The 25,677-nt window shown below is 48.9% G+C and overlaps 1 protein-coding gene across 1 annotated transcript in view; it reads left to right on the top strand.

Annotated features, from left to right (window-relative positions):
* Positions 1 to 25,677, top strand: part of LOC119372487 (glucose dehydrogenase [FAD, quinone]) — a 551,903-nt gene that overhangs the window by 243,291 nt on the left and 282,935 nt on the right. The window contains exon 5 of the mRNA XM_037642957.2: positions 24,242 to 24,363. Coding sequence (XP_037498885.1) covers positions 24,242 to 24,363 — 122 coding nt within the window. The remainder of the gene's footprint in view (positions 1 to 24,241; positions 24,364 to 25,677) is intronic.

Genomic DNA, 25,677 nt, shown 5'->3' with positions numbered 1-25,677 from the left:
TCTACCGCCATCGCATCGCAGCCAACTCCTCGCCCTTCTGCAAGACTTCCGCTCGTCCTTCGATTGTGCCCAGCCAACCTTGGGCCGCACGACGAGCGTCACACACCACATCGACACCGGTTCACATGCTCCCTTACGCCAACGACCCTATCGAGTTTCCGCGGCAGAACGGCAAATTATCAACGAACAAGTCGACGACATGCTTAAACGCGCAGTGATACAGCCGTCCCAGAGCCCCTGGTCCTCTCCTGTCGTACTTGTGCGCAAGAAGGATGGATCAATAAGGTTCTGCGTTGACTATCGCCGCCTCAATAAGATTACTCGAAAGGATGTGTACCCGTTGCCACGCATCGATGACGCTCTCGATTGCTTACAAGGGGCAGAATATTTCTCGTCTTTAGATCTACGCTCGGGTTATTGGCAAGTACCGATGGATGTAACCGATCGTGCGAAGACTGCTTTCGTCACTCCTGATGGACTCTACGAGTTTAACGTCATGCCGTTCGGATTGTGCAACGCCCCCGCTACCTTCGAACGAATGATGGACAACATCCTTCGCGGCTACAAGTGGAACACCTGCCTTTGCTACCTCGACGACATCGTAGTCTTTTCTAGGGATTTCCCTACTCACCTTGTCCGCCTGCGTGAGATTTTGACGTGCCTCACCTCAGCTGGTCTTCAACTCAACATCAAGAAGTGTCATTTTGCGGCGCGCCAGTTGACGATACTGGGTCACGTCGTCTGCAAGGAAGGCGTTCTTCCGGACCCAGCGAAACTCCGGGCCGTTGCCGAATACCCCAAGCCCACTTGCATGAAGACGCTTCGAAGTTTCATTGGGCTGTGTTCCTATTTTCGCCGATTTGTCCGCGACTTTGCTTCCATCATCGCCCCTCTTACCAATCTTTTGACAACTTCTAATGGCCTGTCTGCTTGGTCAAGAGAGTGCGACACATCTTTCGAAACGCTGCGGCGCTTACTGACATCGCCTCCAATACTTCGGCACTTTGACCCTGATGCGCCAACGGAAATCCATACTGACGCCAGCGGCGTCGGCCTTGGTGCAGTACTGGCTCAAAAGAAACCGGGATACGAAGAATACGTCGTCGCTTACGCGAGTCGAACTCTCAAGAAAGCTGAGTGCAATTATTCGGTTACTGAGAAGGAATGCCTTGCCATAATTTGGGCTTTGGCTAAGTTTCGCCCATACCTCTATGGCCGCCCTTTCGACGTCGTCACGGACCACCATGCTCTATGTTGGCTCTCCTCGCTGAAAGATCCGTCGGGACGCCTCGGTCGTTGGGCGCTTCGGCTGCAAGAGTACGACATTCGTGTTGTGTACCGATCGGGCCGCAAGCACTCTGATGCTGATGCGCTCTCCCGCTCACCGCTAGCGTCCGACACAGCTTCCCCATCAGCTTCCTTGTCGCCAATCGACGTCGCAGACATGTCGTTGGAGCAACGCAAGGATGCGTGGGTTTGCCACATGCTCGACTTTCTGGCTGATCCATCAGCTTACCCCGCTTCAAGAACTCTTCGTCGCCAAGCGCCCCATTTCGCTATTCGAGATGGTCTCCTCTATCGGCGGAACTACGCGTCTGATGGTCGGAGGTGGCTCCTTGTGATACCTCGCCACATGCGCATGGAAATGTGCGCTGCTTTTCACACCGACCCGCAAAGCGCTCACGCCGGCGTTCTCAAGACCTACAACCGCCTGCGTCAGCGATACTATTGGCGCGGACTGTATTCATTTGTGTGCAAGTATGTCCGCACTTGTACCGCCTGTCAGCGACGAAAGGCTCCACCCCAACGACCAGCCGGTACACTTCAGCCTCTCCCGTGCCCGGCGCGTCCGTTTGACCGCGTCGGTATTGATTTATACGGCCCGCTTCCCTCGACCACTTCTGGGAACAGATGGATTATTGTCGGCGTAGACCACCTCACGCGTTACGCAGAGACTGCAGCTTTGGCCACAGCAACAGCCAGAGAAGTTGCGTTTTACAGCGAAAGCTGTTATGAGATCATTTCACCGGCCGTTTTTGGTGCCGTAGTTGTCCGCCGCCGCCGCCGCCGCCGCCGCCGCTGCCGCCGCCGCCGCCGCCGCCGCCGCCGGTGTCCGTAACCAGTATCGCTCGAAATAAGAAAAAAAACTAAATAAGAAAAAAATTCCAGGATGGAACGAGGTTCGAACCTGGGCCCTCTGCGTGGGAGCCCAGTATTCAACCTCTGAGCCATGCCGGTGCTTGAACTGCTTTGCAAAAAGGTCCTATACAGGCTTCATGTTGGGAAGGAACCACATTAGCACATGCAGTATAGCGTGGTAGAAGAGTAAAATAAGCACCAAGCGTCGCACAACGCGAATTATGTAACCAGGCGTCATACAATGCGAATTGCGCAACGAGTAGGTTGTTGAATGCTTCCAACCCATTACAAACAGCTCTGCCATAATTCTTCATCGTCATCACGCACATCATCAACAAAGTGCGCATAATGCCTTACATGCGTTTAGCAGGTACCACGGCTGTCTGTAAAATGACGAAAAATGGCACAGTGCCTACTGCCCTACTTCTCAAAAATTTCAATGATTTATAGCGTAGTGGGTTCCTCGCAAGTGCACTTCTGTTGGTTGCCAAGGAAGCCCATAAGGCTCCCATGATCCATTTCCTCAGGGTCTCAATAAAGTCAATTCTCTCTCTCTCTCGCTCTACGTTTCTCCGGTTAAAGTGTGTTATAAAGCGTGGTGGGACAGTTAAATAACGACCGGGCGTCACACAATATGCATTACGTAACTAGTGGGTCGTTTAAAGCTTCCAACCCATTACAAAAGGCGCAACCATAATTATTCATCGTCATCAACCGCCGCATCAACAAACTGCACATAATCGCTTACATATGGTACCTCGCTTCTCCGCAGAACAACGAATAATGTCGTGCTGGGTGCTTCCAAACGTCCCAAAAATTACGCTTTGTGGCGTAGTGGGTACGTTGCTAATGTACCTGTATTAGTAGCCACAGGAGAGTTTATAACGCGCTCTAGAAAAGCCGCTCTTCCAGCTTTCGCTGTGACTGTGCTGCGCTTTCCGCGCAGGCCTGGCGTTTTTTCATACTACGCAACTTCGTCCTGCGCCACGGCGCCCCGCGCGAACTTTTGAGCGACAGAGGACGTGTTTTCCTGTCCGAAGCTATTGAAGCATTGCTCGTTCAGTGCAATATCGTTCACCGCATGACGACCGCATATCACCCACAAACCAATGGCCTAACCGAAAGATTTAATCGCACTCTCGGGGAGATGCTGACGATGTACACGGCATCCGACCAGACCAACTGGGACACCGTTCTTCCTTTCGTGACATACGCGTACAACACTGCTACGCAAGCCACCACAGGATTCTCACCGTTCTTTCTTTTATACGGACGAGAGCCATCCTGCATGCTGGACACCATGCTTCCTTACACACCGGACGCATGTGAGTACAGCCCAATTTCCGAGTTTGCCAGGTACGCAGAAGATTGCCGACAGTTGGCCCGTTCATTTACGACAGAAGACCAAGGTCGCCAGAAGCTTAGGCGCGACGACGACGGACCTCTTGCTGCTTTCAAGACAGGTGCTCTCGTCTGGCTTTGTGTACCGCCGAACACTCCTGGACTTTCCTCCAAGTTACTAGCCCGATACCACGGCCCCTACCGCATTCTTGCTCAGACTTCTCCCGTCAATTACGAGGTCGAGCCCTTGACACCATCTGACGACTTGCGCCGTCGCGGCCGAGAAATCGTCCACGTGTCTCGGATCAAGCCATATTATGACCCCGCTATCTTGTCAACGCCTTAAGTCGCCAGGATGGCTCCGCTATTCCCCGGGGGCCAATGTAGTGAAGAGAGGACGACGAAGAAACACACGAGCAAGCTAGCAGGCAAGCAAGCCGCAGTGTCAAGAGTAGCAGGGGACTCCAGCTCGCGCTTGCCCGGATTTTGGCTGCTTGACGCCCGCCGCTCTCCGACGCCCTACTCTTGTTGACATTCCCTGAAGACGCGTCAATAAACCACGTCACAAAATAAATAAATAAATAAATAAATAAATAAATAAATAAATAAATAAATAAATAAATAAATAAATAAACAAGACTATCGCCGACATGCTTTGCATGTACGTCGACGTGGAACACAAGAATTGGGACAGGATTTTGCCGTACGTCACATTCGCGTATAATACGGCACGCCAGGAAACAATGAAAATTACACCGTTTGCACTAATTCACGGTAGAGACGTAACTACGATGCTTGATGCTATGCTGCCTCATGACTGTGATTCAGAGACGGACGCCGCAGATTTCACTGAGCGCGCCGATCAAGCAAGACAGCTTGCCCGCGTCAGAATAACTAGCCAGCAAGAACTTGACGCCCAACGGCGGTACAATCTCCGCCATCGATTCGTCACCTTTAAGCCCGGGGAAAGAGTCTGGGTTTGGTTCCCTGTACGACGGCGAGGCCTCTCGGAGAAACTTCTGCGCCGATACTTCGGACCCTACAAGGTTCTGCACCGCCTTAGCGACGTCACGTACGAAGTCGTCCCTGACGGCTTTTCTTGTTCAAAGCGCCGCCAGCTTCTGCCTGAGACAGTTCACGTGGTACGCATGAAGCCGTAGATTTCTGAGTGATGTGACCGCCCACTCGCTAACTGCGCATCGACTGCTACTTCGTGAGCATCGAGACGATGCTCGCTCTGGAGGGAGGGTAATGCCGCATCCATATTTGTGTCTGACTATACGCTGGCGACGACAAGGAAGACAACCAGTGCGCTCGAGAGGCGCAGCGTGAAAGACTGAAAAAGACGTTCTTGGCGGCTCCACGCCTCCAACGCTTTCTTCGAGTACGACACGCCGTACGCCTTTCTGAATAAAGCCCCTGTGTTTTATAACCCGCGACAATATCAAGTACGTCGGCGTGTTCGGCTGGGGTGAGGGTATCGGCGATGGCACTGGAAAACATGTCCCTGGACGACTCCACGAGTGCCGATAGGGCATTTGGTTGGTCGCAGCAGTCATCCGGGACGTCAACCAGAGACGAAGAGTCGAGAGATTTTCCTCGCGGCCGAGACATTCGCCTGCAAGCAGCCTGATAGGTGCGGAGAGCGGATTCAAGACGAATATATTGCTGCTGCCGGCGGCGATGTCAATCGTTGCGAAAGGTAGCGGCAGAGCTCTACGACTTGTCAAGACATTGGACGGCGTGAAAACGAGCGTAGCGTCGGTGTGGGCTATGCAGGAAACGGGAACAAGTGCGAAAGTGCCAGGCGGTATGTCAGTATTCTCACGAACGAGCAACTTAGGCGGCTGATGAGGAGCGTCAAGTAACGGGGCGTCACACAATGGCGAAAACTCAACTTCGGCGCGTGCGCAGTCGATGACGGCATTATGGCGGGATAGGAAGTCCCACCCGAGGATGACGTCATGCGAACAGGCGGACATGACAATAAACTCAACGATGTAGATATTGCCTTGAATGAACACTCTTGCAATGCAGGCTGCGAGAGGCGTCACTTGCTGCGCGCTTGCGGTGTGGAGCGACAGGCCCGAAAGCGGCGTCGTTACCTTGCATAATAAACGGCAGAGATTAGCGGTTAGGACAGAAACGGCTGCACCGGTGTCCACAAGGGCAAAAGTAGGAACACTTTCAAGAGTTATGGCGACCACAATAGGAGGGGGGGGGGGGCGAGTGAGCTTGGACTGTTCGAAGATGGCGCAGTCTTGCCTCTTGAACTGCGGCGGTTAGTTTTCCTGGTCGGAGGGTCCGGGCCGGCGACGCATGGGGGAGGGCGATCGCCGCTAAGGAGATGGTGACCACTGCGGCTGGAAGTCAGGGTGGTGAGTTGGGGCATTGCGCGGCTATGGGCCAGAAACGCACTGGTCGAAGGGCTGGCTGCCGGATTGCGACGACCGGGCACCGTCGCCGAATGTTTGGGGGCGACGGCGGCAATAGCGGGCGACGTGCCAGGGAGTGTAACATGCGTAGCAAATCGGTCGATTCTCAGGCGTCCTCCATGGATTGGAGGTTGTCGATGCTGCCCAAGATGCGGTATGGACAGGCGGTTGCGTGGGCTGTGAGTGCGTGGTGTAAGGTTGTTGCGGAAGCCTACGCACAACGTCCGCATACGTGAGGGGCGCGGCTACAGGCTGCACGGCTTGCACATAAGCGACAGGAGCGACCACAGTCTGTGCTCCACGCGCGTAGTGAACAGAGCTGAATGGAGGCGGCTCGTGGCGCGCAAGGGGAACAGCGTGGGTAACCTCCTCCGAAATAACAGTGCGGATCGGGGCGGGCAGACGTGTGGTGGGCTCATGCGTAAATGGCATTGAGGAAAGTTAGCGGGCAACTTCCTCGCGAACGAAGTCTCGGACCTGCTGAAGCAACGTCGAATGGTCAGGCATGGTGTCGAGACTGCACAGTGACTCGCCACCCTGCGGAGGCTGTCGAGTCAGAGCGCGTTGCTTCTTCAGCTCGTTGTAGCTCTGACACAAGCTGGCGACTTCTGAAACTGTGCCAGGATTCCTAGCCAATGGCATTTGGAATGCGCCGTCGCCAATACCCTTCAGGATTTGCTTTATGTTCTCTGCTTCAGTCATGCTGTCGTTGGCACGTCTACAAAGGTCGACAGCGTCATCAGTATAGCTTGTAAAGCTTGTGGGGTTCCGTTGTCTACTCCGAAAAGAAGGCGTTCGTAGACGGCGGGGAAACGCAATAACATTTATTAGTCAAAACGTGAACGACGTTAGGGAGGCAAGAAAACTCTAAAACAACTTCCACGAACCACTTCCGCACCGGTGTGCCGCTACCCCTGGCCCCGGCTGACCGCACGCAACGCACACGCGCACACTTCACGGCAGTGCACCGGCAACTCCCTTCGGACCACTCGCTGGGCTGGCTTATAACCCCTTCGCACATGGATGCACATGCGCAGTGGCGCTCGTCGCTGCTTGCTATCACCGCTGCTGAAGGTGAGGGCGATGGTTTTTATCCGCGATCCCCACACATCCCCCCCCCCCCTCGAAAGAGAAAGTTCGCAGTGATAGTCTACGCCGATTTCCGTCTTTTCGGCCTTCCACCACCGTCGTTTGGGTCTCCGTGGGTACCTCCGTGGGTAATCTTTGCGGCCTTGCACGGACCATTTTCAGGTACGTCGATGATTACATTATTTTTACCGAATCTGGCATGGCAACATCGAGGAAGATTGACAGTTTAAAGGTTTTTAGAGAGCAAGGCATGGGATTGTCCTTCACTACAGAAACTGCTGTTAATGGTTCGATAAAGTTTTTAGATGTTAAGCTTACTTTTGATTCAGGTCATATCTGTTGGCAGTATAGTCCCCGGAGCGTTAAGCCTTTGTTGGATTACCGGTCGGCCCACTCTAAGGTTGTTAAGAATGGCATAGCCATATCTGCTCTGCGATAAGCCTTGACAAAATCATGTGAACACATGATGGAAGCAAGCGTTAATGTTCAGTTGAGCAAACTTAGGAAGGCGGGATACCCGAACCAGACGACGGTTCTCGCATGTAGCCGGCTTTTGCGGGAGCTAAAAGAATCTATGGCAGGGCAGCAGCTAGGCGTGACGGAGCCGAAAGCAAAAGACAAGGTGAAGTTCGCCGTGATACCTTATGTGCATGGGTTGTCACATCGTCTAAAAAGACATGGCTGATCCCTCCGTCATAGGAATCGGTATAACACGAAAGTGAAACGTGTCTTCACAGAAGTAGTGCTTATTGTGTAATGATATATCAGAGCTTGTACAACGTCTATTCGTGTTTGGCAGCTATAGCACCGTTTGACGTGGATGCACCTATGTTGACAGCATGTCTCTATCGCGACGACTAATGCCCATGATCATGATTAAACTGTTGTGGTAGCTGACGGTGTGAACATATATTTGGACACAGCGAATCGTGAATCCCGCGTAAGGATGATATCAACAAGCTCATAATCAACACTGGTACCCGGTATGCACTTCTTCAAAGCGTCGTCAATTAAGGAGAGAAACGGCACGGTGTGCGCTTTCTAGTAATGGGTAGCCGACGCCTGTGCTCATGCATACATAACACGCACTGCGCTTCAGCAACACGGGAGGTAGAGATTCGTAGCCTGAGCCGCAAACGCGTGCGTCCCGCTGGCCTCTGTCTCGCAGGCGCTGCTCTCGCTCCACCAAAGCACGACATTCGCCCGTCGAAATCGCGTCCTTTCTGCAACGCATATTGCAGCAGTTTTGTTAGTCGGTGCTCTCGCAATTGAAGCAGTCGGTGGCGGAGAAATCCCGTTGGTGCACGTGGAAGATGCACTACTCCGATGAGCCGACGCACGCTAACACGAAGCCAAAGGCAAAGAACGTAACTGCGTCAAGGGTGCCTCGGCGACGCCAGCGCGGCCACTCTACCTCTCTGGTATCGAGACGCTTTAACCATGACCTCAGATATCGCGTGCAATCTCGGAGTAAGCGCTAGTAAGTGTCGATCGTGAAGTATTACTTCTTTTCACCTCTCACAGACGGCGGCACCGCCCCACTCCGCCCGCCGCGAAAGAGAATGTGTGAAAGATATAAGGCGCGTTCGCGCCGCGCCTAGCATCTCCCGAGATGGCTTAGTGGGTAGCGCGTCGGGCGCTTGCCGTCGCGGCCGCAACGTCGTGGGTTCGATTCCCAGCGGGGTATCTTGGTTTTTTTCTTTCTCACCCGTTGGTGTCCATTTTATCAACGTCATATCCGTGACGGATGTACTTGGTGGACCCAGGCATAAAACACTTTCGTGTTAAAAAGGTGGGCGCCCGGCATGCGGTGAAGGTGGTGTTTTCTGCGGAACACAAGGTGCGCGGCGTATGCCCCGCGGTGCGCAGACGCATAGAGTCGAGTTCTAGGAACAGTCAAGCCTGCAGCATTAACCACACCTACAGCCACATACCTTGCGCCTCGGGAGTCGTATATAGCATCCCATTATCATGTGGCCGCGTTTATGTTGGCCAGACGGGCAGATGTCGGAATCTGCGCCTCAATGAGCATAGAAACGCAGTTAAAGGTCCTACATTTTCGACACACCTTGGCATGCATTGCAGGGACTGCGGGTGCTCCGCGGATTTCACAGGCACCACAGCTTTATTCCGTCACAAGGACAAGACTACAAGGGAGATCTGTGAGGCCTTCCGAATCAAAAAAGGACATAGATGTGTAAGCCAGACGTCAATGGCACTAACAGATAAAGAACTGTCTTTTCTTGGCCACACTGATTAGCACCTTGTTACGGTCAACAGATTGGTTATCAACTGCCATGTTGTTAGGCTTTGATATTGTGTGTGGCTTATAATTTAGTTATGTTTTGTGCGCAGTGACGCATGCGCGGTATTTTGTGTTATTTTCTTCTCTTCCGTTTTTCCTTGAATAAATTTTAGTTGAAAGTTAGCGCTTGTGTTGTCGTGTTCTTCTCCATTTGTCCCCGTTGTAAGTGCGCGCTATCCTGTGACGATGAACACATACCAACTCGCCCAGTTTTCTGCTTTGTTATGTGGGTACCGCCTTTTTCGGTGCATTGCCCAGAGCCTTGGCCGGAGCCCTTACCGCTGCCTTTGCTTTGATGGCGCATGTCTTGCCTTCCTTGACCATGGTTCTCGTGGCTTCTCGTGTGGTTGTCTCGGTTGCGGTCGAGTTGCGAGTGGTCGTCATCGCTGTTGTCGCTGACCCTCGTCGTTCTCGCCGGTCGCCACTGCACCTTCTGCTGTGCTGTTCTCTGCTTCGACAGAGGCACTACGTCTTTGCGGCCCTGCTACTTCATCGCCTTCGGTGTTTGGTTCTCGGGCATCGCTCGCAGCCTCTTCCCACAACACTTCCGTAGCTTCACCTTCCAACCCATGTGCCGGGCTCTGGGCGTCCCCCATTTTGCGGTTGTCCAAGTACTCGTTGTAGCCGCCTTCTTCCTCCGGTTCTCCTTTCGTGGCCTTTTTTAAAAATTTTGCGCATTCTTCGGGCTCGCCAGTGCAGTAACCGGTCCGTGTATCGACGAACTCACCACCGTCCGGCACATGAGCGGGTACAGCTGCCCCTACGTCCTCTTTTCGCTGAACATATCGTAACTGGCGCGAAGCTAGGAACATGACCGCCTCAGGGAGCATGCCAACAGCATTGGAAAGAGTGATGGTGCGCACCTTCCCGCGCCTGTCAAGTCATGCTCGTGTGTGCCACGTTTTGCGCAAGCTAGGATTATCGGCAAAAGCAGAGATCAAACAGCAAGGGAATTAGTAGAGGCGTATCATATTAGAAGTAAAGGGTCCGCTTGTGTCAGTGACACATCCATTGTTCTCTTTCAGTCTGAGTTATCCTTCTTTAATGAAATGCTCACGTGATGTCATGTTTGGGGTAACTTTTCCACTCCACTGCGCATGTGTGGAAGTTTACCTCTTTTTCAGCCTGCGCTGGCAATAAACAGTTGGTAGTTTGGCGCTCTCCTGTCTCTTTCCTCTGGCCCTTTTTCATGTTCCTATCTTCGCGCCAGTTACGATATTTTCAGCAAACTAAGGCACCAACTCGTCCAAAAACAAGTTCTCCTACGTCCTCTCTTTCGCCGCTCGCGTCTGTGCTCGTCGAGGCACCCTCGACTTTAGCCGTGCGCCAGCCGTCGGTGGTCTTCTCGTTCTGCGCCAGCGCACTCCCTTGAACAACCGGAGTCCCGGTTTCCTGACCAGCGGCTTGTAGGCGTTCGTAGACGGCGGGGAAACGCAATAACATTTATTAGTCAAAACTTGAACGACGTTAGGGCGGCAAGAAAACTCTAAAACAACTTCCAAAAGCACTTCCACGAACCACTTCCGCACCGGTGTGCCGCACCGGTATAGCTTGTAAAGCTTGTGGGGTTCCGTTGTCTACTCCGAAAAGAAGGCGTTCGTAGACGGCGGGGAAACGCAATACCATTTATTAGTCAAAACGTGAACGACGTTAGGGAGGTAAGAAAACTCTAAAACAATTTCCGAAAACACTTCCACGAACCACTTCCGCACCGGTGTGCCGCTAACCCTGGCCCCGGCGGACCGCACGCCACGCACACGCGCACACTTCAAAGCAGTGCGCCGGCAGCTCCCCTCGGGCCGCTCGCTGGGCTGGCTTATAACCCCTTCGCGCATGGATGCACATGCGCAGTGGCGCTCGTCGCTGCTTGCTATCACCGCTGCTGAAGGTGAGGGCGAGGGTGTTATCCGCGATCTCCTGTCTGCTGTGAGCGGACGCGCAAGCGCTGCTCTGCGCGCTGTTTGCGGATAGCCGGTCGACCGAACACTTCAGAGGAGGACGTCTTGAAGATGGTCTATGTGGGGATGTTGTGTTTGTGGTTGTTATACCACAACTCAGCGACTCCAGTCAGATAAAATATGACGTGGCCTAGCTTGTCGGGGTCATCCCACTTATTATGCGCGCTCACCAGTTCGTAGTGATCAAGCCAGTCTTCCACGTCGGTCTCATCTGCACCGCTGAAGACCTTTGGGTCCCGTAGCAGAGGAAGCCCGGTGCATGTGACGGACAGGGGCGAAGGCGCCGGCGGGTTTGCGTTGTCAGTCATAATCGGTGGAGGCGTCCGGATTCGCAGCTCCAAGGTGTAGCGACGGGAATGAACAGCACCCTCCACCAAATGTGAATAGGTTCATTGGTTGTTTAAGGACTTAATAGTTGTCAGCGGCAAGGCAGCGAGAAGAAGTGTCCAGAGGCAGAGCGGCGATCCGAAACACGAGCCGAGCGAGGCAAGCGTTGGCGATGCTGCTGGATGGAGGCGCATCTTCTTCGCTATAAAAACACTACAAAAGCCCTTCTTAACCTGTAATTCATGCTCATATATCGAAGTGGGGCGATAGGAATGCAAGGAACAAAATAAGCACTTGCCTAAAATCGGGTCTCTAGTTATGACATTCAAAACTAATCGAAACAAGCGAAGCACGAGAGGCTGTGATACCGAAAAGGCAGTGTGGCCAAATTTAGGTTACGCTCGAACGTGCGAAAGCGTGCTGAGTTCAGCAGACGACAGTTGGCCTCTACCAGAAGTGAGTCATCTTTTTGAAAACTCACAACAGTTTTTCTGCATATCGACCTGTTTATTTAACTGCAGCAACTATTATACACAGTGTCATCGGGAACAACCGCATCTTATTCAAGCACCGCTCTTGATTTATGTCGGCTATTGGCCGATAAGGATGCTTTTCTTGCGACGCGGAGAAACAGATCCGTGACTTCAACTGACAGGCGGGCCCGCCCACCGACAAGAGTGAAAACTCGCCTCTGTTTGAAAAGAGGGCGCCTGAGAAAACAGCAACTTCGCGCTCCGCTTCTAGCCTTTTGCTCAGCCAAGTATTGCAGTCGGGCGCGCCGCGTCTAGCCTTTACACGGCGCGCACGACTGCAATATTTGGCTGAGCAGTTCATAGCCGCGTCAGCTTTCCGCAGGATGTGTTTTTTTCAACAAGCCCAAGGGGTCCTTAGTGACCCCTTTAAGTAAAGAAGAGTTGCTGAAAGAGTATGAGAAAACTGAGGAAGTAAAACGGCTAGTGAATGTCATTGAAACAGTTTTGGTGAAGTTTGTACTCATGTGCCAGGCATCGCACCACCAGCAAACATGTACGAATGCGTCATTAAGAATGGTACGGTCTTCAGTAGAGTTAATAGTGTGGTGGAGAATGCAATCATCGGCATATAGACGCATGTTAGTGGTTATATTTTGTGGTAAGCCATTAATGTAAAGTAGGAATAGAAGAGGACTGTACCCTTCCAGAGGAAACATTTGCAATAGGGGAGCCAGAGGCATTTTAATTAGCAACGATATGACAGGAAACAGTCTACGAGTTTAGGATTATTTAGAGAAAGGCTGAGCTTAAATAGTAGTTTATGGTGCACGAAAGTGTCAAAAGCTTCGGAAAGATCTCTGAAAAATAGCGTCCGCCGCGGTGGATCAGCAGTTCAGTGGAGGCTAAATGGTAGAGGCTCGTGTACTGCGCGATGTCAGTGCACGTTAGAGAACACCAGATGGTCGAAATTCCTGGAGCCCTACACTACCGCGTGCCTCATAATTATATGTTTGTTTTGGCACGTAAAACACCAGATATATCTTTAAAAATTGTGTCAACCTGTGCACTAAGATATAGTGATTTAGCGATGCCATGCGTCAATTCGACTAACTGTGTTACGGTGCTAACACCACGGCGAAAACCATGCTGGCAATTACATAGTGTGTTATTGGTTTCTAGGTAGTCCATATTATGTTTGTAAATTGTGTTAGGGTAGCTCACAGGAGTTAGAAGTTAGAGAAGTCGGCGGGTAGTTAGTTAACATTCATTTATTTATTTATTTTCATACTCTCAGGGCCCGAGGGCATTACAGAGAGGAGTGGTCTGACAACAGTACATCAATAACTGCAATTTTGAAGGCGGCAGATTCTTCGATTGCAGCAATGGAGGCAGGAAGGTGGTTCCAGTCACTGCTTCTTTGGGGCAAAAAAGAAGCACATGGCAAGTGTTAGTGCGGCATATGGGAACTTTACCATTAAGATGATGGTCGAACTGTGGTGATACTTAATCTGGGGGAAGGAAAAGATCAGTTTTAAGTGTTGGATTCGTGTAAAAGATTTTGTCAAATAGGTTTAAGCGGAAGTACTTACGGCGTCACTTAAGTGTTGGTAGACCTAGGGTATCTTTCATTGAAAAAACACTGGCGTAGCGGTTGTAATTAGAGAGCACGAAACGAGCTGCACGGTTCTGAATGGACTCAAGGGCTGTAGGTAATACGGAGCTAAATAGATGCCAAATAGAACAAGCGTATTCAAATTTGGATCTAACGAGTGTTGTGTACAATTTGTTTTAAATCTGAAGGAACGAATGAAAAATTACGGCGGGGAAATCCAAGCATGCGATTAGCGTTGTTAATTACATGTTCAACGGGCATATTTCGAGAGTGGTTGTGGGTTATATGCAAGCCAAGATAACGGTAACTAGTAAAGGGGTTTAAAGTGGAGTTTTACAGCGAAAGCTGTTATGAGATCATTTCACCGGCCGTTTCTGGCGCCGTAGTTGTCCGCCGCCGCCGCCGCCGGTGTCCGTAACCAGGATCGCTCGAAATAAGAAAAAAAAACGAAATAAAAAAAAATTCCAGGATGGAACGAGGTTCCAACCTGGGCCCTCTGCGTGGGAGCCCAGTATTCAACCTCTGAGCCATGCCGGTGCTTGAGACTGCTTTGCAAAAAGGTCACAGGCTTCACGTCGGGAAGGAACCACATTAGCATATGCAATATAGCGTCGTACAAGAGTAAAATAAGCACCAAGCGTCGCACAACGCGAATTCTGTAACCAGGCGTCACACAATGCGAATTGCGCAACGAGTAGGTTGTTGAATGCTTCCAACCCATTACAAAGAGCTCTGCCATAATTCTTCATCGTCATCAGGCACAGCATCAACAAAGTGCGCATAATGCCTTACATGCGTTTAGCAGGTACCACGGCTCTCCGTAGAATGACGAAAAATGGCACAGTGCCTGCTGCCCTACTTGTCAAAAAAATTACAATGATTTATAGCGTAGTGGGTTCCTCGCAAGTGCACTTGTACTGGTTGCCAAGGAAGCCCGCAGGCGCATGATCCATTTCCTCGGGGTCTCAGTAAAATTGCAATGATTTATAGCGTAGTGGGTTCCTCGCAAGTGCACTTTATTGGTTGTCAAGGAAGCCCATAGGCGCATGATCTATTTCCTCGGGATCTCAGTAAGTTCTTCGCCCCCCCCCCCCCCCCCCCCCCGGTCTCTCGCCAAGTCAACGTATGTTATACAGCATGACGGGAGAGGCAAATAGCGACCGGGCGTCACCCAATGCAAATTACATAACTGGTGGCCCGTTTAAAGCTTCCAACCCATTACAAAGGGCTGAGCCATAATTCTTCATCGTCATCAGTCGTCGCGTCAACAAAGTGCACATAATGCTTTACAGACGTGTAGCTGGTGCCTCGCTTCTCCGCAGAATGAAGAAAAATGGCTTAGTAGGTGCTTCCCAACTTCACAAAAATTGTGATTTATGGCCTAGTGGGTACCTTTCTAGTGTACTCGTATTGTAGCCCCAAGAGAGCTTACGACGGGCTCTAGAAACGGCGCTCTTCCAGCTTTCGCTGTGACTGTTGTGCGCTTTCAGCGCAGGCCTGGAGTATTTTTAAGGGTATAGGAGAAATTGTCATTAACTTTATTGTGATGCATTACACTCAAAACTTTACACTTGCTAATGTTTAATTTCATGAGCCACTTTTCGCACCAGTTAGAAACAGCGTCAATGTCGGACTGCAAAGTGGAAACGTCGTGTGGGTTGTGAATGACACTATACAGCACGCAATCATCTGCGAAAAGCCTAATGGTAGAATTAAATCTGACAGGTAAATCGTTAATATAAATAAGAAAAAGTAATGGACCTAAAACCGAACCCTGGGGTACGGCTGACGTAACAGCAGCGGTAGGATGGTCATAATTATTAGCGCGAACATACTGTAGACGGTTTGTCAGAAAACAGTGAATCTAGTGAAGGATGTTAGGATCTATATTTAGCTTGCTCTTTTCAAGGAGAGTGCGCCAAACAGTATCCAAGGCTTTAGCGTAATCTAAAAATATACAGTCGATAATGAAATTGTTGTCGAAAGAACGAAAAAGAACGTTAGTAAAAGAGAGCAACTGCGTTTCACAAGAGACGTGCTTCCTGAAACCGTGTTGCCAATGGGAAAAATGGATTCAAGAAAAGATACTAAGTTCGATAGATGATGTGCCCGAGAAGTTTGCAGGGTACACTGGTTAAAGATATTGGCCTATAATTGAGGGGAGAATGGGCGTTACCTGATTTGTGAAGTGCAACCACCTTACCCACTTCCAATCATCTGGCAAAGTAGAAAGCTGCGAGGACTGCGAAAAACGTTCAGCGAGCATAATGGAAGAATAAAGTTTTGTGTTTTTTAAGAACCTTGAATTGATGTCGTCATTACCCGCAGGTCTAGACAATTTCATTTTTTATATTATACAGCACACTGCAGATGAATCAACAGAGATGAAATCCATAGGAAAAAAGGAAGGGTCTTCGACAGAAGGCATGGAAAAGGGTGTTGCGCCAGAAAAACAAGAAACAAATACATCGTTCATCACATTGCAGCAGTCCTGACTAGAAACAGCATCACCACTGCTATCGATTAAGTGAAACGTTGTAGATCTGCTGCCAAGATCTACATTCCAAAATTGCCGGGGATTAACTTTCAGTAGTGCGGGTAGGGTAGTTTTGTGGAATACGTTTTAGCCTGCGCAATGGCGTTTTTGTACTCGTGTTCAGCGAAGAAGTACGTGTGCCAACGCTCAGGCGTGATTACCACTTTTGCTCGGCGGACAATCCTTTTCTTGTTTAGTAACCGCTTCAAATGGGCGTTAAACCAAGGGGCTTTAGAAGGAACAATCTGTGTTTTAGGAATGTAACGGTCAATCAAAAAAGCGACCTTTTCTTTAAACATAAATCTATTTTCTTGAATGATGCGGGTATAAAAACCTGGCATATAGCCTGTGATGAAATTAGCAAGTTTATTATTGATTGCGGAAAAGTTGGCGTTTTTATAATCCAATAAGTTTAACTTGCTTCGTGCAAGGCAAACGGGCATGAATACTGCAGTGAATCAGGGGCGTAGCCAGAAATTTTTTTCGGGGGGGGGGGGGGGGGGGGAGTTCAACCATACTATGTGTATGTTCGTTCGTGCGTGCGTCTGTATGTGTGCGTGTATATATACGCAAGCAAAATTGAAAATTTTCTGGAGGAGTTCCCCCCCCCCCCTTGGCTACGCCCCTGCAGTGAATAAAACAGTGATCACTTAGACCAGGCATGAAGATTAGAGGTGTGACGAGTTCTGGAGTGGTCGTAAGTAGCAAATCTTGTATATTAGCAGAATGAGGTGAGCAACGAGTAGGCTGAAGTACCAGTTGCTTAAGGTTAAAATCTCAACAAACATTGAAAAATGACGAACATTCCACTGAATTGGCCGCAAGACTTGGCGGGTCAGTAGACCAGATTATACAATTCAAGTCAAAATCTCCAAAAAGAAATAAAGGACATTTGGAAAACCGCATAGTCAACCTATTTAGGACATCATGTAATTGTTGACAAAATGATGTTGAAGACTGTGGTGGTTTGTAGCACACATTGAAGATAAACTTTCTATGCCCTGTAAATACACATGCGCTAACAAACTGCTACTTAGTGTCGACCATATTCGCACTAGAGACCAAGGTATCCCAGACAGCTATCAACACACCACTGCCTTGACTACCAGTACGCACGATCCGAACGATAAATTTGTAACCCACTTCGCAGTGCAATAATTGAGTCATGGATAGCCGAAGATAACCAAGTTTCTGTTAACAGTACCACATTCGAAGAACACGTGTCAATAATGGAAGTCGTCGCGCTTGTTACACACACTACGTACATTGGAATACAGCAGGGACACTGACTGGCTGATTGCGTTCGTGCTAGCTATGTTGCTGGGGCGCGTGAACTGGCAGCGGCTGGAGGAGGAACGGGGGAAGCATTACCAGTGTTACTGTTGTTGCGCTCCTCCCGAATCTCAAGTTCGCACACACAGTCGGTAATATGGCAATACAGATAAGCATGGTAAAAATGTAAAACAGCGCTTACTTAAACACAAGACGAAGGAAGAAGAGACACACACGGCGCTGAACTTGCAACTGGTTTAATGAAGAACAACACGTACTTTTCAAGGCGAGCGCGCATGCTCATTGTCAAAGATAAATCACTTGTCAAACCATAAGGCAAAGCCTCGTGTGAGCCCCCTAGTCACCCCTGGTTAACAGGCACATTTCTTTCGAAGATAACGCCAGGGAAGGTTGGCTAACGCAATCACTGATATGTGAAATGCCTCAGCTACTTCTCTAGTGTAGCTGTCATTATGAACAAACAAGATTTTTGTGTCCACAAAAAACGGTACACACTGACACTCAAAACAGTGCTTGGACAAGTTAGTTACTTTCTTTGGTAATGAATTCTTGTGCTCAAGAAGCCTCACATTAATGCACCGCCCTGTTTGCCCTATGTATGTACGGCCGCATGACAAGGGTATCTGGTACACAACAGCGATTTTGCACGGAACAAACTTGTTAACATGTTTTATTTGGCAGCCTGAGCTTCTTCCCGATGCCTCTATCTTCCTTTGAACTGCAGCTCCCACCTTGCCTACTTTATTAGGAGCAGAGAACAGCACATTAACACCATACCTGGCGCCTACTTTCCGAAACTTATGGGAAAGAGAATGCACGTAAGGCATTACGGCTACCTTTCGATCACGGTCATCCATATTAGTGCGCTTCTCTAGGTCGCGTTTCGACGGTTTCAATGTTCTCATTAATCTGCTCACACATTCTACAAGAACCGAGTCTTTGAAACCGGCTTCCTTGCATCGACGTACCTGGGTCTCTAGACTATTACTCATCTTGTGAGTACAAGACTTCTTTACTGCCATTCCTAAGCATTCCTTCGTCTTGTGTTTAAGTAAGCGCTGTTTTACATTTTTACCATGGAACCTCACCAACTCGCCCAACTTGCGTGTCTTCTTCAGATAAGCAGTTCTGTTAATATACAATTTGTTTACGCGTAGCGAGTATCGCTGTCCAGAGGTTTTGCCAAATTCATGGAACTTTTTTCGGCAGTGTCATGTTGCCCTCGAGAAGTCTTCACTAACTGACACCTTAGAGGGTTGAAACTTCTTCCTCTGAGAGAAAACGTTATCCTTCATTTTTGACGACTGAAATTTAACAATAATAGGCCGGCACTTATTGGGAACATAGGTGCCAAACCTATGCGCACGCTGTATTGCTTCATTGGATAGGTTGAGGTCAAGTTTTTGAGATATAAGGTCAGCGATTATTTTTTCACTTTGCGCCCAACCTTCAGAAGCATTGTCAGCAATACCAAAAAATATCAAATTATCTCTACGAGACCGATCTTCCAACTCGTCAAGTCGTGAATGAAGAGCAGCCGTTTCGCTTCTTATGGCTGTATTTACTGCTTGCGGAAGATCAGGAATATGGTGACCCGAGTTATATATTCTATCATTGTCTCAACTGTCGCTAGCCTGCTAGAAAGATCGCCCCGCCACGGTGGTCTAGTGGTTATGGCGCTCGACTGCTGACCCGAAGGTCGCGGGATCGAATCCCGGTCGCGGCGGCTGCATTTTCGATGGAGGCGAAAATGTTTGAGGCCCGTGTACTTCGCTTTAGGTGCACGTTAAAGAACCCCAGGTGGTCGAAATTTCCGGAGCCCTCCACTACGGCGTCTCTCATAATCATATCGTGGTTTTGGGACCTTAAACCCCAGCAATTATAATAACCTGCTACAAAGATCAGTTACTTTCTGTCCTAATAAGGACTGATTGGTTTTAACTTGGTTAAGTACTACAAGAAGTTCCGCATGACGAGAGTCTACTTTAGCTGAAAGGCTAGCAATAGCTGTCAGCACCTTATCGTCCGGTTCTGGGTTTATTTCAACATCCCCGCACACATAAAAGCACACCGAGACATTGTCATTGATAACACTTGGGCCAGGGAAGAGCAGCAGACATATATCACTGGACCGCTTTGAGTGCAAAGACAGGCAGTTACCAACCTGCACGATGAAGCAGAAAAAATTCACCACCGGTCCCATAGCTGCCGCTCTTTCCTGGCCACTGAAAGGCGCCGACGATGGGCGGACGTTTAAATCAGCAGGATGTGCTGACATCGATGAAGGAACCGGCTGGTCTAAAAGGTGGATCGGTGCCATCCAAACGGTTGTAGCACGGGCATCGGGTTGAGCAGCGGGGACAGCGATTAGTGTGATCGTTGACGTATACCCTTGGCACACGGGTAGTCTAACCACAGTTAAGTACGACGGCCGTTAAGTCGAACGGCTGTTATACCTTGTCACACGACAACCCGCAGTTAATCCGCTAACGACCGTTTCAGTAAACGGAGGTAGGCAACCCCTGTTAGCGCCGTAAACTGACAACATGGCGGCCCCCATGTCGGACGCGAGCAGCTCGGCTCCCAGGGAAATATCGAGCCAAAAGCGTGTCCACTGGACCGTTACGACGACGGAGGCGTTGATACGCATTTGGGAAGATAAATTACCGGCTTTGAGGTGCAAGTTTGTCCGTGCTGCAAAAATGTCGTGTGCTTTTCACAACATTGATATATTTGATAGACGCTGATATAGCTATTTGATAGACGCGCATCAAAACACGCTGCTGACGAGTCCATAATCGAGCGTGAAGCCCTGTACAAGGTGTTGTTATAGCGGTGTTGCACGAACGCAGTCATGTATCGACTAAAGAGCGCTTGGAAGCGCTGCAAACGTTTGACAGCGCTTCTGTCTGGTTTACGGTAACTATGGTTACGTCCGCTAACAGCAGCTGGGTATAGCAGCGGTTCAGCTTACCCGTGTGACAAGGGTAGTAGACCCGTTCGTTGACGCAGCAGAAGCAGCGCATGGCCACTTGTAGACGAGAGACGAAATCTGCACGATGAAGCAGAACAAATTCAACACCGGTCCCATAGCTGCCACTCTTTCCTGGCCACTTGTCCTGGCCACTTTTTGTTACCTCATTTGGGCATGGGTAGAACTTCAGCACGGATCTTGCGTGGCTCCTAAAGATTTGTTAAAAGTGATTGCAGGATAACTAGTCCAAAGGGAGTAACGAATTTCGCAATGAGTGGGTGTTTTAGCCCCCACCCATTACAACGCGCTCGTTCATATTTATTCAGCATCATCAGCATAAGCATCAACAAGATGAGCAGCCGCGTAGGTTCGCATGTTACCTTAAGGACGCGTATTGGGCACTTCGCTGATTCGCAAAAAGGAATTATGGCGTAGTGGGTACTTCGCAACTGCACTTGTAGTTGGTCTTCTAGAATAGTTTGAAACGGCCAATGTTACAAGCATAGATGGTCGTTTCCTTGCGGCACGGTTGATACATCCACCGAGAACTTAAAGCAGGATATCAACTGAGAAGGCGATGCGCACGGGGCGCGATTACGCTATCGCGTTCTACTCCTGAAGGCGAAGTTCAAGCGTGGTATGGTAAGATGAACTTTATTCGGGTCCTGGAAGTCCACCCTTAGGTTGACGCAGGCGGCTCCCACGTCGGGACAGTAAGGTTTAACCTTAACGCTGTATCGTGGGCCTTCTGGACGGCCTGTACTTGATCTGAAAGAGCTCCAGTGTGAAGGACTCTTTGCCACCAGTCTCTTTCCTTATGACAATCCATGAAAGCTACAGGACACTGCCAAAGCGTATGATCCAGAGTAATGATGCCATTACACTTCTCGTGATTTGTAACTCTCTTTTTGGATGTATCTTGCTAATGAACTTTGGATTCGGCTAAGTGCCGGTCTGTAACAATCTCAGAGACACCGCTTCAGCTGTACTGAGCTTAGCGTGTGCCACTGGGAATTGTTTTCTGTTCATATATTAATGCTTCGTCCAAGTTTTTTACTTAAGCATTGTGTCCGTAGCGCACAAGACACTGAAGTCTAGGTAAAATATGGGGAGATGCCCTATCCGAGATCCATTCAGGCCGACACAGTGCTTAGTAGGGTGATTCCACGAGAGATCGACCATGCCTGTCCGGTCGATATTATTGTTTTGCCTGGGTTTTTTATATGTTATATGGGCACATTCAAAGTGCACGGAACCGAAAATTTTATTTCCAAGAAACGCTCCCAACGCTCCCAGCGCGCCAAAAAAAATATTTGAAGGAGGCGGCGCGGGCCTCCTGTTTTTGCTCACTGCAATGTTTTCGGAATTCACGCCCGAATTTAATGCGAAATATAAATTATGTGTCGAATTTTTTTTGCTGGTTTTAATACGCATTACTGTGAATTACATGCATGCTTTCTTTATGCCGTCCTCAAAAAGAAGAAAATGTGAAAAAATGGCAAACACGGCCGAAATAAAAAAAGGGTCCTAAATTTGAGGCGCCTTGGCGCCTTTGCTATTTCAAACAGAAACTTGAAAACAATGTCAACTATAGAAAAGGGCCTTTGCAACATTTATACGCAAGATAATTTTCCTACGGACAGCGCAAAAAAAGAAAGAAATAGTTAAACGAGCGAGTTTTTTCAAAAAAGTACATTTTCAAAAAAATAAAAAAAAGAACTCCAGTCTCAATTTTGACGACAATTTTTATCGAAGAGCGCTTATGTCTGTGACCACACGGTTTTAATATCATATCTCCTCATTTGCTTTGTTTACGAGATATAACTGGCCAATTTGACCCTTGCTGTGTGTGCTCACTTCAGTGCGACTGATGGTTGGTATCTGCTTGCATTGTGCGTAAATCGCAGTTTTAATTATCCTGCTGCAGCAAAACCTTGCTCTGGTGGCTTTTAGTCAAGAAAAATGTATTCTCAGATTTTATTTGTGTCTAGCGTGTGCAAAAGTGGGCTGCTGCCGCCCTCTAAATGGCTAACGTGTAAAGAGTTTGCAGCCAACAAACTCGCCTACAATCATCAGAGGAAAGATGGGCGCGCCTGTTCAAGATATCAATCGCTTCTTCTTCCTGAAGGAATGCCTGGTCTACGTCATCGCGGTTAGATGTAGACAGGTTTTCCTTGAGGAGCGTAAAGCAATGCAAGCAGACTTCGCGGGTGTCGCGAAGATCCTCAGCCTATGACAGTAGCTTCTTTTTGTCCTTAAGGCGGCACTCGTTCGTCCCTCGTAGTCGTAGTAGTCGTAGTGCGTAACCAGTCGTAACGCTAGTACCAGATCTTGACCTCCAAGGTGGTGCCGGTGGGAGATTTTTCCTGTGCGTTGTTGAACAATAAAAAATTCGCAGCGTGCGCGTTAACTAAAAGCCGAATTCTTCTGTCTCTCATTCCCCATTAGCAGTCATTGGCATGTTCCAGTAGGAAACGTTAGTAGAAGTAGAAGTGTAAGTGTTAGCTAAAAGTCGACTTCTTCTGTCTCTCATTCCCATTAGCAGCCATTGTTTACCTCCAAGGTAGTGCCTAGTGATATTTTTCCTGTGCGTGATTAAACAATAAAAATTTTGTTGAAAACGCCGTTGATTGATGAAATAAACCAACGAAAGACGCCAGATGATTTGTAAAAGCAAAACGACAGAACGCCAGATGTTTCTAAAGCAAAACGAAAAGACGCCAGCTGCTTAACGAAAGACGCCAGATGTTTTCTAAAGCAATGGTTTTCTAAACAATGAAATATCACAGCGTACATGTAAAATTAAAGTGAGCTGCAAGTCGTTATAACTCATCGAACCTTTAGTATAAACGCGCCCGATCTCACGTCGGTGATGATGTACTGGGCAGAATTCACGGAAGATTCACGGTTTACCGATGAACCTCCGCAGCTTCGCCCACTCATCAGCATTCACTCCGTGGATATGCTGTGATTTTTTTCCTTTTAAGGACGGCATAAAAAAGCATGGATGTAATTCACAGTAATGCGTATTAAAACCAACAAACCAATTTTCTACACATCATTTATAGTTCGGGTTAAATTCGGCGGTGAAATCCGAAAACATTGCAGTGAGCAAGAACAGGAGGCCCGCGCCGCCATCTTCAAATATTTTTTTGGCGCACTGGCAGCGTTTCTTGGAAATAAAATTTTCGGTTCCGTGCACTTTGAATGCGCCCACATAACATATAAAGAACCCAGGCAAAACAAAAATTGCGACCGGACAGGCATGTTCGATCTCTCGTGGAATCACCCAGTATTGAGAACGCCAACCCACGTGGTTGTATGTCGGCTTACAGCTTGCTCCTGATTAATTACCCTGCGAGCAGCAAGGAAAGAAACAGGAATGCGAGAGGCAGAACGCTTTCGACAAGGCAAAAAAATAGGGCACCCTGTACCATCTTAAAGGTGCAAAGAAAACTATGCGCAATTAAGAACCTTCGTTCCTAATAGCGGCTACTGGAGAGGCCAACGATAACGAGGATGGCTTGGTGGGCTAGTTGGTATTGCCTCTTGGAAACGCCGCAGAGCATACAGACACAGGAAGAAGACACAGCGTTGTGCCTTGTGTATTATTCCTTTATCCCCGTCTGTGTGCGCTGTAGCCTTTCCAAGAGCCTATTATAAGTTTCTGCACTGGAGTTTTTTTTTCTTGTAAGTCCAGATGTACCTTTCTGACAGTAGTAAGTGGCGGTTTCGTTTTGTTGTCCCTACTTATTGCAGGCTTCATGATCCCACAAGGCACCATCCAAAATGGTCGTCGCCACAGCACACGCCGTGCCTTCCTGGATCCTATTTTGCACCGCCAGAATCTGCACATAGGAGTCTACTGTCACGTCACGAAGGTGCACCAAATAACGCTTAATCGCATATAGCGCACTGGACTTACATGTAGTACTGTAAGACAAGAGGTGTCTCACACAAGACGACAGTAACGCACAGACTAAGCGCGCACTCGCAGTATGTAATAAACCTTCATGAAATTTCTCATCTATGTGCTAGCATTGTTTCCAGATACGTCTATTGCGCTGCAGTACATCCTGTTCAGTTAATACCAACTAACGCAACGCTGTGCTTTGCTAAGCCCATTACGTACTGCGCCCCATAGTTTGACTGTAAGGTGAAACGAGGTTACACCCCTAGTACGAATAGGGTGCGCGTGTGCCCGCTCGGCGTATGCCGTGGCTGTTGAGGTGCATGTGGAGTTTTACAGCGAAAGCTGTTATGAGATCAGAACAAGGGCCGTTTTTGGCGCCGTAGTTGTCCGCCGCCGCCGCGGTGTCCGTAAGCACTATCGCCCGAAATCAGAAAAAAAAAGCGAAATAAGAAAAATTTTCAAGGATGGAAGGAGATTCGAAACTAAGCCCTCCGCGTGGGAGCCCAGTGTTCTACCTCAGAGCCATGCCGGTGCTTGAAACTGCTTTGCAAAAAGACCCTATGCAGGCTTCATGTCGGGAAGGAACCACATTAACATATGTAGTGTAGCGTGGTAGAAGAGTAAAATAACAACCAAGTGTCACACAACGCGAATTCTGTAACTAGGCGTCACACAATGCGAATGAGCAACGAGTGGGTTGTTCAATGCTTCCAACCCATTACAAAGGGCTCTGCAATAATTCTTCATCGTTATCAGCCACAGCATCAACAAAGTGCACATAAAGCCTTGTGTTTAGCAGGTACCACGGTTCTGCGCAGAATGACGAAAAATTGCAGAGTGGCTGCTTCCCTACTTGACAGAAATTATGATTTATAGCGTAGTGGGTTCCTCGCAAGTGCACTTCTATTGGTTGCCAAGGAAGCCCTTAAGGCTCCCATGATCCATTTCCTCGGGGTCTCTATAAAGTTAATTCCCTCTCTCTATCTCTTGCTCACGCTAGCGTATGTTATAAAGCGTGATGGGAGAGTGAAATAACGACCGGGCGTCACACAATGCGGATTACGTAACTAGTGGTTCATTTAAAGCTTCCAACCCATTACAAAAGGCTTAGTCATAATTCTTTATCGTCATCAGCCGTCGTCGCATCAAGAAAGTGCACATAATGCCTTACAGATCGTACCTCACTTCTCCGCAGAATGACGAGCAATGTCGTGGTGGGTGATTCCCAACTTCACAAAAATTATGTTTTGTGGCATAGTGGGTACGTTGCTAGTGTAGTTGT

This window comes from Rhipicephalus sanguineus, chromosome 10, assembly GCF_013339695.2.
Source record: "Rhipicephalus sanguineus isolate Rsan-2018 chromosome 10, BIME_Rsan_1.4, whole genome shotgun sequence".
In the NCBI taxonomy this organism is placed as follows: Eukaryota; Metazoa; Arthropoda; class Arachnida; order Ixodida; family Ixodidae; genus Rhipicephalus; species Rhipicephalus sanguineus.
This window is presented reverse-complemented; position numbering and strand designations above follow the sequence as displayed.